Consider the following 14,675-nt stretch of genomic DNA (forward strand, 5'->3'; position numbering starts at 1 on the left):
TGGAGATATTTTACTTTCTCCTGTATTGAAATGTACATTTATCTCTATGGAAACTGTTTAGGTAGATTTGTATACTTTTATCATAGATGTTTTAAATGGCCAGTGTTCAGATAGTTTGTTCTCAGTGTGACAGTACCAAGTTTTTCTGTGTGATAGCCCGAACAATAGCCAAGACTTCTAGGAATCTCTTAGGAAAAAAGAAAAACCAAGGGTACAATGTATGTGCAGCATTGCTATGATACTGTAAAGGCCTGTACTTGAATAATTTTCTAGTTTTCTGAACCTTTTTGTGATCCATTATTATAAGAGGGTTGGACCTTTAAGTTCTCTATTTGATTAAAAGCTAACTGATAGAAGCATGAGTCAGACTGGCAGAACCATTCCAAACTATTATGTGTAGGCTTAAACCCTTCAGGGCTGAGGGCAAATTTGGTTTTTGTTTTCTAAAGATGGCCATAGGTGGCCTTAAGGGATATCTATTACATGCTTTATATCTGATTTAAAGGTTATCAAACATTACCAGAGACATTACAGTTATAATACTATTAAACAGTGAGTCTACTAATATATTGTTATTTACAGGTAAAGTGTCTACTTGATAATATAGTTTGTTTGGCTATTTTGATGAAATTTTCTGATGACTTCTTTAAGTTAAAATGGTATCAGAATATTATGACTAACAAAATTTATTGCAGACGATTGTATGAGTAATAATTGTCTAGCTGAAATAGACTTTTGAGGTGTATATATAAAACTTTTTCCTTGAATGCTTAAATTTCACTTGAGATGTTTTGGATGATCTGAGAGTACTGAGGCTTATCTAGTTTAACTGGAAGATTTTGCTAAAACTATAAATGGCTGAAATAAACGTTGGCAAAAATTTCAATAACAAAAAATGTTTCGTCCTATGCAAGAGTAAATTTTAATTTTACCAAACCAAACTGTGTATTTATCATCATAAAAATAAGACCTATAGTTTATAAAATAAAAACAAAACCTGTCTCCAGATGAATTTTTGACAAACATCCTTTACATAAAGTTGAATAAATACACTGAAGACTTCAAAAAGAAGTTTGAGGTACTTGAACTTTTTCAACGAATCAGATTGTTCATTTACTTAAAATTTGTTATTTCTTAAATGATTCAGTCTTTTTTTTTCTTTCATAGTGTTGTGGTATTTATGTATTTGTGAGATTTCCACAATTCCTGACCATGGATAGCAATTTCATATTGTAAATAAATAGAAATTGACTGTACTTTTTGAATTTATCTGTTCAGAAAATTTTTGTGAGAACTCCTTGATTACATATAAAAATGGATCAATTTAGGGCTTCCCTGGTGGCACAGTGGTTAAGAATCTGTCTGCCAATGCAGGGGACACGGGTTCGAGCCATAGTCTGGGAAGATCTCACATGCCGTGGAGCAACTAAGCCCATGTGCCACAACTTCTGAGCCTGCGCTCTAGAGCCTGTGAGCCACAACTACTGAGCCCACGTGCCACAACTACTGAAGCCCACGTGCCTAGAGCCCGTACTCTGCAATAAGACAAGCCACCGCAATGAGAAGCCCGTGTACCGCAACAAAGACCCAGTGCAGCCAAAATAAATAAATAAAATAAATTAAAAAAATTTTTTTAAAGGATCAATTTAATACATATCATTTGGAGATTCTTACTAAAACTCTATTGAGAATGATTTTCATATAATGACTATAATGTGTATTCAAAACTAAGTCCACCTCCAGAAGTATACAATATTAGCATGTTATTTTAAAAATTTATAGTTTTTGCAAACAGAAATGTTTCATACCATATGTAAACTTAAATTTTTAACTTAAAAAATTTAGACTGATCAGAAGAAGGAAGCAGCTGCTCCTGTGCAAGAAGAATCAGATCTTGAAAAAAAAAGAAGAGAAGCTGAAGCATTGCTTCAAAGCATGGGGCTAACTCCAGAATCCCCCATTGGTAAGGATAAGAATATATCCATTTATAAGAGATAGGCATATATCTTATTTAGCCCAGACATATGTGAGATGAGTTGATTTAATGTATTTTGTATATTTTTCTTATTTGTGCCTCTTAAAAATCATTAATCTTATAATTTATTTGGAATTGACTTTTTTCAGATGTGCTAATATATGGTGATTTGGTTTGTTCAGAAGAGCTGTAAGACTATATTTATTAACATAAACCAATTGGCTTTTCTTGTTAAATCAGTAATTTATTTCAACAAACATTTGTTGAACAAGTTATCTGTGCCTTACTCTGTTAAGCTCAAAAATGACTGTGATTACTGATCTTAACTCTATAATCCTTTCCATAGGTTGAAGAGAGGTATAGTGAATCAAAGTTCTAAAAGTATATCAATATTCAAAGATACAGGAGTGGAAGGAGAAGCTTATAGCCTTCTGCTCTCAATGCTAATAAGGGAAATAATATTTGTAGCTTATTTTGGCAGCAGTTTGACTTATTCTTGTTCGTTTTTCTGGGCTGTTCACTTTAAAGCAATACTAGACCAAAAAGCTGAAATAATAGAGGTATTGAGGACAAGCTGGTTACATATAAGAAAGCATTAAATGCTTAGTTAAAATAATTCTGAGCTGGGTGCTGTTACGTTGTATTTTAGTTTGACATGGCCTTTGTCATTTAAGGACCTAAAATTTCAGGGTTAGTTTGTGAGCTAATTCCATCTAGTCCAGGGGACAAATACCAGAAGTAGTATCTGCTGTATGCCTATTGTGAACTGCAATATAACTGTCTTAGAGCTACAATTTCTAAAAGGTTTCAAGATGAAAAAGCTGGTTACTTTCATGGTCGACTTCATTGTTATTTCTTTCAGCTTATTTGTCTTTTCCTATTGGTAAAATTTGAAGACTGAAGTACTTTAATTTTTATATCTTTATTTAATACGCTTCCGTGGCATATTGCAATTTTAAAAGTAAATGAATTAGAACACTTTTATCTTGTTAAAAAAAATACCGTAGTAACTAAACCAAGTTGCTTGTTAGCTATATAGTCCTTTTTAAAAAGATAAATTTATTTATTTATTTTATTTTGGGCTGCGTTGGGTCTTCGTTGCTGTGCGTGGGCTTTTCTCTGGTTGTGGCGAGAGGGGGCTACTCTTCATTGCGCTGCACAGGCTTCTCATTGCGGTGGCTTCTCTTGTTGCGAGCACGGGCTGTAGGTGCACGGGCTTCAGTAGTTGTGGCACGCGGGCTCAGTAGTTGCAGCTCACAGGCTCTAGAGTACAGGGTCGGTAGTTGTGGCACATGGGCTAAGTTGCTCCATGGCATGTGGGATCTTACTGGGCCAGGGATCGAACCCATGTCCCCTGCATTGGCAGGCAGATTCTTTTTTTTTTTTATTTTTTTATTTTTTTAACATCTTTATTGGAGTATAATTGTTTTACAATAGTGTGTTAGTTTTCCCTCTACAACAAACTAAATCAGTTATACATACACACATGCTCCCACATCTCCTCCCTCTTGCATCACCCTCTCTCCCACCCTCCCTATCCCACCCCCCCAGGCGGTCACACAGCACAGAGGTGATCTCCCTGTGCTATGCAGCAGCTTCCCACCAGCTATCTAATTTACATTTGATAGTGTATATATGTCCCTGCCACTCCCCCACTTTGTCACAGCCCACCCCTCCCCCTCCCCATATCCTCAAGTCCATGCTCGAGTGAGTCTGGCAGGCAGATTCTTAACCACTGTGCCACCAGGGAAGCCCAGCTATATAGTCTTTAAGTGATCATTTTTTTCTGAGCCTTTAGCTTTGTTTTTTTCCTGTAGGAGTTTTTTTTTCCTTTTCTATTCTTTTTAGGACTTCAGTTTCACTAAATTCACTTGCTCAAATTTCTCAGTTTATGGCTCACCTCCATCACCTGTTCTTGAAAGACTGTTCTTTAGGGATGTGTGTGTGGGGGTGGGTGTGTGGTGTGTGTGTGTTTCTCCCTCATTTCCCATCTCCAATTCCATTGTCCTTTCCAGTCTTGCATTAAGTACCCATTCTTGGATTTTTAACATATGTCCTTTTGATCTGTCCAACATGTGTTGACATTTTTTAAGATTTCGTATATCTAAGTGTGTATGTTTTATGTACATAAATGGCATTGTACTATATGTCTCACCTTGTTTTTTCCTTTTTTTCAAGCAGCATTGTATTTGATGTTTACTCATGTTGTTACATATAGATCTAGTTATTCACTTCTGACTGGTACATAATATTCTGTCATATACTACATTTTACTTATCTGTTCCCCAGTGATAGGCACTTAGATTGCTTCTGTCTCCTTGCTTTGCTATCCCAAGCAACACTGCAAAGAATATATTCTTTTGAAAGGACTGTGGAAGAGTTTCTCTGGAATGTATGCTGAGGAATTGACTTGCTATGTTATTGTGTGTAAGCTGACTTACATTTATTAGGTTCTACATACCACTCTCAAGAATGACTATAAGTTCATGCTCCTGCTACCAGTGTATGAGAAAGTAACAGTTTCACTATATCCACATAACTTGATATTATCCAACTTTTAAATTTTTGTCTACTTGATGAGTTTAAAGTAGTATGTCAAAATGTCGTAATATACATTTATCTATTTACAGTGAGATTGAACATTTCTTCATATATCTATTTACCATTCATATTTTCCCTTCTATGAATTACATGTTCATATCCTTTGCCCATTTACTTTTAGGGTTCTTTACCTTGCTGTAGGAGTTCCTTGTGTACTTAAGGGAGGACTTCTTTGTCTTTTTTAGTCTTTTAAAAAATACCTTCTCCTAGTCTATCATCTACTAACTGTTCATAGTATTTTTTTGTTGGAGTATAGTTGATTTAAAATGTTGTGTTAGTTTCTGCTGTACAGCAAAGTGAATCAGGTATGTATGTATGTATGTATATATATATATATATATATATATATATATATATATATCCACTCTTTTATAGATTCTTTTCCCATATAGGTCATTACAGAGTATTGAGAAGAGTTCCCTGTGCTATAGAGTAGGCCTGTATTAGTTATCTATTTTATGAACAGTAGTGTGTATGTGTCAATCCCAATCTCCCAATTTATCCCTCCCCTTTTCTCCCCCCCCACCCCCTGGCCCCAGTAACCATAAGTTTGTTTTCTACTTCTGTGACTCTATTTCTGTTATGTAAATAAGTTCATTTGTACCATTTTTTTAAAGATTCTACATATAAGCAATATCATATGATATTTGTCTTTGTCTGACTTCATTCAGTATGACAATCTCTAGGTCCATCCATGTTGCTGCAAATGACATTATTTTGTTCTTTTTTATGGCTAAGTAATATTCCATTGTATGTATGTACCACATCTTCTTTATCCATTCCTCTGTCAATGGACATTTAGGTTGCTTCCATCATAGTATCTTCTATTGAACAGAATCCTTCATTTTGATATGTTCACATCCTTTATTTTGATAGTGGTCAGATCTACCACTTATAACCATTTTTTTTTCTTTTTTGGTTTTCTTTGAAAAGAAGTCCTTTCCACTTTGAGGATACAAATATATTCTCCTACATTTTCTTTATTATTTTAGCCTTCATCTTTAGATATTTGTGTTATATTTTTGAATATAATATGTGGTAGGGATCCAGCCTAATTTTTTTCCACATAGTTACCTAATTTTCTCAGTACCATTTGTTAAATAGTCCATCTTTCCCACACTGATAATCTGATGCCAACTTTGTCATTCAGTCAGTTCTCATATATTCATGGGCATTTCTGGGCTCTGTATGTTCACTGTTGACCCATTTGTCTGATTCTATACTATTAACACACAGTTTTAATTATTGTGGCTTTATATTAGTTTATTCTAATTTCTTTTGTAGAAAATGGCCCCTTTTTTTTCATCTTTTTCAAAATGGCTATAGCTTCACAAAATTTTTCTTCCCCTCAAAAAAAATTAGTTTCTTAAGTTTCCCCTGAAAACCTTCCTGCACTATATGTTGCATTTAGTTGTATGTTTTTAGTCTTTCTAAATCTAGAAGATCCTCCACACACATACTCCTTTTTGCCCCATGTCGTCGACTGGTTGAGGAGAGTGGGCCAATTGGTCTCTAGAATGTCTCACCTCTTGGGTTTTTCTGAGGGTTTTCTCACATTTAAGCTTTTGTTCTTCTATCCTTTATATTTCCTCTAAACTGGAAATTAGATTTTAAAAACTTGATTAGCTTCAGGTTGAACATCTTTGGCAAGAAGATCTCCTAGATGATTCTGTGTACTTCATATTGTATCACATCAGTAGCACATATGTCTGGGTTGTTATCAGTGACGTCAAGATTGATCGCTGGGTTACAATTGTGACAGCCAGGCTTCTCCATTGTAGTTACTTTTTTTCCCTTTGGACTAGCAAGTAATATCTGGAGGTGATACTTTTGTACCATGGAAATACTCATTTCTCTGTCAACGTCTTACCAAGTAGTTTTAATACTTATTGATGAATCTTTTCTAAATCAGTTATTTAATTAGGAGTTGCAAAATTATTTTTATAATTCCATCATTCCTCTACATTTATTGACTGAAGTTCTTCTGTAAAGGGGAGGTTTCCCTCAGTAACTAGGGCTATTTGGTTACCCTGAATGCATTTCCTGTTAGAAAAGCAAAAAACATACTTAATTTTTTCACTTTAGTTACTAATAGTCATATGCACGTGTGGCAGATGAAGTTTTCCATGTATACCAAGAATAGATTATGTAATATTTTATTTAGGGTTTTTGTATATATGCTCATAAATGAGTTTGCCTATAATTTTCTTGTGCTGTTCATGTTCAGTGGCCACCATGGTTATGGTTTTAAATTAAATTGGATAGCTTTCTCTTTTGCTATTTTGTAGAACAGTTGTAAAGATAGATATTACCTGTTCCTTAAACACTTGGTGGAAGTCAACTGTAAAACTGCCTCAGATTATGCTTTTTTCCCCAGAGGATAGTGGAGAGCAGGAGTTATTCACCATTTCAAGTTTTTCTAATGGTTATAGTCCATTCAAGTTTTCTTTTTTCGTATTGGTTTGATATTTTTTTCAAACAATAATAAATGTTTGTTATCTCTCACAGTTTCTGTCAGTCAGGAATTTGGCAGTAGCTTAGCTCAGTGGTTCTGGCTCAGGGTCTCTCATGGGGCTGAAGTCAAGATGTCAGTCAGAGCTGTAGTCATCTGAAGGCTTGATTGAGGCTTGAGGATTTGCTTTACTGGCCATGTGATTTGCTCAGTCACATGGCCAACAGGTTGGTGTTGGTTGTTAGTGGGAGACCTGAATTCCTATCCATGTGGGCCATTCCATAGAACTAACTGCTTGAGTATCCTTGCAGCGTGTCAGCTGGCTTCTCCCAATGTGAACAATCCAAAGACAAAGAGAGCTGGAAGGAAGCTATCCTTTTATCCTTACCCTTGGAAGTCAGAGGACATTGCTTCTGCCACATTCTGTCTATGGGAAGAGAGTCACTAAGTCCAGCCCACATTCACAAAAAATTTCAACATCCTTTAAAATCACCAAAATACGTATGACAAACTCATAGGTCTCCTAATATTTTGAGATGATCATATACTTTTTTTCCCTTTTGATGTATTAATATGATAATTTATATTGGTAGGTTTTCAAAGCATGCTTATATTCTGGAATAAACCCATTTTAGTTATGAGAATATTTTTCTTATATATTGCTAATATTTTATTTAGGAGTTCTTCATCTATACTCATAAGAGAGTCAGACCTATAGTTTTTTTCCTTTTACTGTATTTTGTCTGGTTTTATTATAATGGTTATAGTAGCCTCATGAAATGAGTTGTGCAGTTTTCCACCTTCTGTTTTCTCACAGATGTCTAAAGATCTTTCCAGTATTTATTTAAAATTAGGCCTGGAGAATACAGGATACAGGTGAAAGCAGTGGCTATCAAACTTTCTTGACAGTAACAATAAAAATACATTTTATATCATGACCCAGGATGGATACTTGTTTTTCTTTTTACTGCAAATGTATTTATTAAATACATTTGTATTTAATAAATATTTGTATTATTAAATATTTTTAAATTGTAGAAGTAAGTATAAAAACACCACTTTTTTTTTCCCTTTTTAAAAAAAATTCTGCTGAAAAAGAATTCTTTTTTTAAAAAAGAGACAGCTAATAAAACCTCTCTTAGCTTCTCTTTGCTGGTAGATTCTTTTTTTTTTTTTTCTGGTATGCGGGCCTCACACTGTGTGGCCTCTCCCGTTGCGGAGCGGAGGCTCCAAAAGCACAGGCTCAGTGGCCATGGCTCATGGGCCCAGCCGCTCCGCGGCATGTGGGATCTTCCCGGACCGGGGCTCGAACCCGTGTCCCCTGCATCGGCAGGCGGACTCTCAACCACTGCACCACCAGGGAAGCCCTTAGGCGTTTTTTTTTGTTTTTTTGTTTTTTTTTTTTTTGCGGTATGCGGGCCTCTCACTGTTGTGGCCTCTCCCGTTGCGGAGCACAGGCTCCGGACACGCAGGCCTAGCGGCCATGGCTCACGGGCTTAGTTGCTCCGCGGCATGTGGGATCTTCCCGGACCGGGGCACGAACCCGTGTCCCCTGCATCGGCAGGCAGATTCTCAACCACTGCGCCACCAGGGAAGCCCTAGGCGTTTTTTTAATTGAATTTTATTTACTTTTTTATACAGCAGGTTATTAGTTATCCATTTTTTTAAAAAAATTATTTATTTATTTATGGCTGTGTTGGGTCTTTGTTTCTGTGCAAGGGCTTTCTCTAGTTGTGCGAGCAGGGGCCACTGTTCATCGTGGTGCTTGGGCCTCTCACTATCGAGGCCTCTCTTGTTGCGGAGCACAGGCTCCAGACGCGCAGGCTCAGTAATTGTGGCTCACGGGCCCAGCTGCTCCGCGGCATGTGGGATCTTCCCAGACCAGGGCTTGAACCCGTGTCCCCTGCATTGGCAGGCAGATTCTCAACCACTGTGCCACCAGGGAAGCCCTAGTTATCCATTTTATACATATTAGTGTATATATGTCAATCCCAGTCTCCCAATTCATCACACTACCACCATCCGTCCCCCTTGCCACTTTCCGCCCTGGTGTCCATACGTTTGTTGTTCTCTACATCTGTGTCAGAGAATTAAGATTTAAAGCATCATCTTTCAGGACAAAAAGAGTAAGTATGAAAACTTAAACAGATATTTAAATGTTAATATTCCAGCCTAGGAGCACTTGTATCCACAAGAGGGCATTACTGTGTAACTTGGACTGTGTTTGAGTGCTGAGTATCATAGATAGATGAGCTACAATAGTCCTCACAACTTTTGGTTATCTCAGAAGCTCTCTCTTCCCGTATGTGCTCTGCCAGTACTCCCACTCCCTACATTTACTTTCTTTGGCTGTCCACCTTTTCTAGGTTCTTCTTCCTGGCAAGAGCCCCTTCTTGCTAGAGAATTTTTTCTACTTAAAAAGTAATTGAGCTGTGCACCATCCTTGTTCATCTCTGAGACTTCGGTATAGTTCTGAGTGGTTGACTCATACTTAACTCTGGTTTCTAAATCTAGGTGCATTCCCAGGTCCTTTGTGGTTTTAAAACTTCTAGTTGTTCCTTCACAGGCCAAATGGCAGTAGTGTTAATTTTATATCCTTGGGAGGCCAAGATCTAAGCTAGCAGGAAAGGCCTTCTTGGTTCTTGGTTGTCTTTTTGTCCTAAAGAATCAGTCACAGCCTTTCAGTATTACTTGCATGATCCGTGAATGCCATGGTGTAGATCTGTCTTTCAGTTTACTCTACATTTCTTCCTTGGTTGTCTAAGAAAGAAATAGGTATCTTTGCTGTAAACTTCTAAGAAGTTTAAAAACATTCACATGATTAACTCATATATGTTAATATTAAATCTTTTATTTTGTACCATTTTTAAAGCCTTGTTTTAGGCTATTTTATATACAAAACTGTGGAGTAAAGGTAGTCTGATTGAATCACTGTTCTTACTATGCAAATCATATCTCAGATATTTGGCAAAAGCTAATTAATAATAGCTTATGTTATTTCTAAAGCTGATTGTACTCCTAAACCATCTTTAAAAATGAACTCTAGAATTAAGCCCTTTCTGAGATTTGAGAGACTATGAATTATTTAGTGTTTTTTTAACCTCCCTGAATGCATGCTTTTATTCATTTTGGGGGGTCGTTTATTGGAGTCTGGGAATATAGTGACATTGCCTTATTGTGCAATTACCGTATTCTTTGATTTTTCTAGACTAACTGGGTTAAAATATGGTAGTCACCAAATAACACTACCTTTACCTTTTTTCCTATTAACATTCCTCCTTTTTCAGTGATAGTAATTTTCTTTTTCTAGGTTTGTCCCTTCTGTGGTATAGATTATTTATTATTGAAAGATGAATTTGGTGGGCCAGATAATAACATTGAGTCCTTAACGAGTCTCTTATCAGCTGGCTTGAAAACTATCTTTGGTTGAAAGAATACAGTTCTGGGATAGAGATTTTTATCTAATTACAAATTTGAAGTTATGGTGATTTATCTTGCTTCTGGCTGAGAAACTGTGATAATTTGGTTGCATCACCCGTGTAATTTATTTTTTATTTCTGAAACTTTTATTTGAGAATTGGCTAGTTTAGTGTATTTATGTATGTATAAATTACTATTTAACCTGTTTTCATAAAGGATTTGAGGTAACGTATTTTTCTTTTAATGTTGTCTTAACCAATTAAGATACTGGTGATGAATGTATTGAGTGGAATCATAGATATTTGAAGTCACCAGAAAGGGGAAAAAACAGTAACTGGAAAAGAATTTTATAATTTATCACAAATAATTAGATTGATAGGAATATTACTATTTTCCTCAAATCTTTCCTATATGTGTACTTAGAAAAATTATTTTCCTAAGCCTGAAGTTAACTTTGTAATTTAAAGAATTCAAAATTTCTTCTTTGGAAATCTTTAATATGAAAACATTGTAGTAGTATAAATTTATTAAATTTATACTACTAAATATTTAGTAGTAAATTTATACTACTAAATATTTAGTAATTTATACTAAATAATTTAGTAAACATATTTGTGCTTACAGTGTAGTAGACAAACCACTGTCCTGTATCAGTTGGAACTTAGACTCCTAGGGGAAGCCTCACAGTGAGTGGTGGACAAAAAAATGAGGAAAAATGTAACCTAAGAGAAAGTAGGGGACATAAATATTCTTTTACTTCAGATACAAGCATGTTTAGCTACGAGTTATACATGCAGCCCCTAACACAGTGGTATCGTGATGTGAATTATATGAAGGCAATCTGGTTTTAGCATTGTTTCTGAGAGATTTAATCACAAAATTAGAAACCTTTTATTATGTTTTTTTAATGGTCTTTTGAAATTTGAGCAAGAATTAACCACTGTATCCCAGGAAACAAACATTCTAGCTGTGATTTTTTTCTTCTAATCTTATTATTGGTTTCCAATAGAATTTGGCATTGAAAAATAAGAATGATCAGTTTTGTACCTATGTTTAAGATGTAATTCATCATACTGTACTTGTGCATTTTGTTAGATGAGCAAACCCTTTGTTTTTACTGAAGCATGAATAAAATTTAAACATAATTTTAAGGGTTCAGTGAATGTGACTATTCCAAAAACACAGACTTTTAATTAAATACATATTTCTTTAGATTGGTTTCTATATAACTAGGAACTTACTTTCTTTTCAGTAAACTATTAAAAGAAGGGCTTACAGCACAACATAAAATATATTGGTCACTTAATATTGTACATTGAAAAATTACTTTAAAAAGATACTTGGGATTGGGGTCATTTATGGTAAAAATTTAACCAGAAGATGGCAGTGACGATCTTCCTATACTCCATGCAATGGTAATCAAAAAGTTTTACAAATGTAATAGCATGAAATATGCACGTTCAGCTGTTGGTATATAATGTTAAAAGTGACAAGTTAGGGGAAAGCATTTGCTGTTTGTTTTATATACTATGAAAAATGTGTATTTTTCTATAAGAAGGGATTAAGAATATTTTGGGTGTCTGTATCTTTGTCTGTACACTTCAGTTTTTTCTGAATACTGGGGTAAGGAAGTTACCATTAAGTCTTGCCTTGTTTAAGTTGCACGCATCACTTTATGTTATGCATCATGTCTAGAAGGCATGCTGTTTTATGGCCTGTTTGCATTTTTCACCCAAATTGCTGGAAACTAATGGACTTTTAAAGGAGACATTCCTTTAGTGATAGTCATTTCTCTAAATTGGCCCTTTTTATTTTTGGTGAGGGGAAAATATCATTTAAGACATCAGTTTCTTTTTGAAAGAAAAAATTGACAAAAATGAACATTTTAAAATAAATCTCAGAAAACCGGACAGTAAATGACTTCTGAAGCAAAATTCAGAGTTTTGATTTGACACTAGTTAGAAATGATCTGGTGATCTTAAAAGCAAAGAATTAGAAAAGGGGGAAGGAACGCTCTCCTTTGAAAATTAGTACCCACATTTGGTGTTGGCCAAGATGAAGATGCATCCTTCCATAATCTTGCTTTTTTTTTTTTAATATAAAGCCCAAATGCATTTTGCCAGAGAAATTGCATGAATCGTCAGCATGAATTGTTAACTTTGTCTTTCTCCTCTTCTTTCTACTGTTCATTTTCATTCATGTACTTTTGTTTTTTGGTTTGCCATTATTTTTTCTTTTTTGTTAATTACTTCATGTTAAATTACTTTTGAAACGTCATAAGCTGAGCAACCTCTCCGTGTAGTAACAGCGGATACCTGTCTATTTCACTATTTAGTCCCTCCTCCTATGTCTCCATCCTCCAAATCTGTGAGCACTCCAAGCGAAGCTGGAAGCCAAGACTCTGGAGATGGTGCAGTGGGATCTAGGTACAGTAATTTTCTTTCAGTATTTTAATGATAGAATGCATTTAGTGCCCAGATACTATCAGTGCTGTACAGGGACTCTGAATAGTTATGTTGAGTTAGTCCTAACATTTTGAAATCTAAATGGCACAGAAATTGTTTGTTGTAAATTGGGGGGAAATTTTTTTAAAGAATATTTTACTGTCACACTTGATTAACTGAGTACTGACTAGTTAACTGATTATATGCTGATTATTTTATATTAAAAATAGAAGTGTTAATTCATTAAAATTTTTTTTCTGTTTAAGCAAATTTTGTATTGGTTGTTATGTGAATGTTTTGGGTACAAATAGTGTAAAACCGCTCTACTGTATTATGCTTAATTTCCATTCAGTAATTGAAAATCTAAACAATTCAATTAAACAGCCTAATTCTGTTCTATTAAGTCACTATTTCTAATTAAGTTAGAAAATAATAATGCATAAAATATCAAGAATAAGGAATAACTGCTAAGGAAACATTAAGAGTGTTTACTGGCTTCAATAACAAATTAAAGAATTTTTAAAAAGAGTGTTTACTGGCTTGAGGGCGTTATGCTAAGTGAAGTAAATCAGAAAGGGAAAGACAGATACTGTATTATCTCACTTATTTGTGAAATCTAAAAAACAAAACAAAATAAGCTCATAGATACAGAGAACAGATTGGTTCATTTTTATTTTCATTTCTAAAATTTTTGATGGTTGCAGAGGTGGAGGGAGGGGGTGAGGGGTGGGTGAAATGGGTGAAGGGGGTCAAAAGGTACAAACTTCCAGTTATAAAGTAAATAAATCATGGGGATATAATGTACAACATGGAGACTGTAGTTAACAATACTGTATTGTATATTTTAAAGTTGCTGAGAGAGCAGGTCTTAAAAAGAAAGAAAAAATGACAAGAAAAAAGTTTTGTAACTATGTATGACAGATGTTAACCAGACTTATTGTGGTGATCATTTCACCATATATAAAAATATTAAATTATTATGTTGTATACCTGAAACGAATATAATGTTATATGTCAGTTATACTTCAATTTAAAAAAAAAGTTTACTGCCAAGTTTTCCTGAACTTGGGTCTTCCTTATAAAACAGTATTTCATGTTTGTGTTAGGATGCTGCATACATGTTGGGACTTGATTTTCAAAAGTTCAGTAAGATTTCAGCTTCTTTCCAAAGATCATACTGAGAAAAGTATCATTACTTACTTCTCTTTGTCACACACACAATACCAAGTCTTTCTTTAACAGCATCTTACATTTTGACTTCTTACGGCAGCTGAAGTGAGATTAAACGTAGCTAGTTTAGAATCTTTATTCAGAATCCTTATTTTGGTCTAGGAAGTTAAATGTCCTCCTCAGGAAAACTTCAAGACATCTTTTAATGAGAAATAAACTAGGAAGTTTTATCTTCATTGTGCCCAAGCACCTCTGATTGAAGTTACAAACAAGTAATGAGCATCTAAAAGATAAGGCAAGAAAAAAAGAAGCTAAGGGGCTAACTAATCCATAAACTCAATACTTTAATCAGTTTCTGAATAATCAGGTTGTCATTAATAATTAGAAGGCACAAAGGGCTCACCAGTCTGAATTTGAGATGTGCTTTCCAAACCTGTTCTGTTTATAGAACTGAAATTGCAAATCTAAGCAATACTGTTGTTGGAGGTAAATGATATAACTCTATCATTTAAGAAAAGTCAAAACTTTCTGTTTAAGAATAATATTGCCTCATAAAATAGTATGTATTACAAATTAAAGACTAAATTTATTTAGTCTAAATTCATTTTCAAAA

The 14,675-nt window shown here is 34.7% G+C and overlaps 1 protein-coding gene across 18 annotated transcripts in view; it reads left to right on the forward strand.

The window, feature by feature from the left end:
- Positions 1 to 14,675, forward strand: part of DYNC1I2 (dynein cytoplasmic 1 intermediate chain 2) — a 51,452-nt gene that overhangs the window by 2,090 nt on the left and 34,687 nt on the right. For 11 of the 18 annotated variants that reach the window (XM_067026292.1, XM_059055587.2, XM_067026298.1 and 8 more), the window contains 2 exons: positions 1,846 to 1,963; positions 12,784 to 12,874. In XM_067026292.1, coding sequence (XP_066882393.1) covers positions 1,846 to 1,963; positions 12,784 to 12,874 — 209 coding nt within the window. Of the gene's footprint in view, positions 1 to 1,845; positions 1,964 to 12,053; positions 12,072 to 12,783; positions 12,875 to 14,675 lie in introns of all 18 variants that reach the window. The other 7 variants (XR_010839132.1, XM_067026288.1, XM_067026289.1 and 4 more) reach the window with 1 other exon arrangement.

The sequence above is a fragment of the Kogia breviceps genome, chromosome 2, assembly GCF_026419965.1.
Source record: "Kogia breviceps isolate mKogBre1 chromosome 2, mKogBre1 haplotype 1, whole genome shotgun sequence".
Lineage (NCBI taxonomy): Eukaryota > Metazoa > Chordata > Mammalia > Artiodactyla > Physeteridae > Kogia > Kogia breviceps.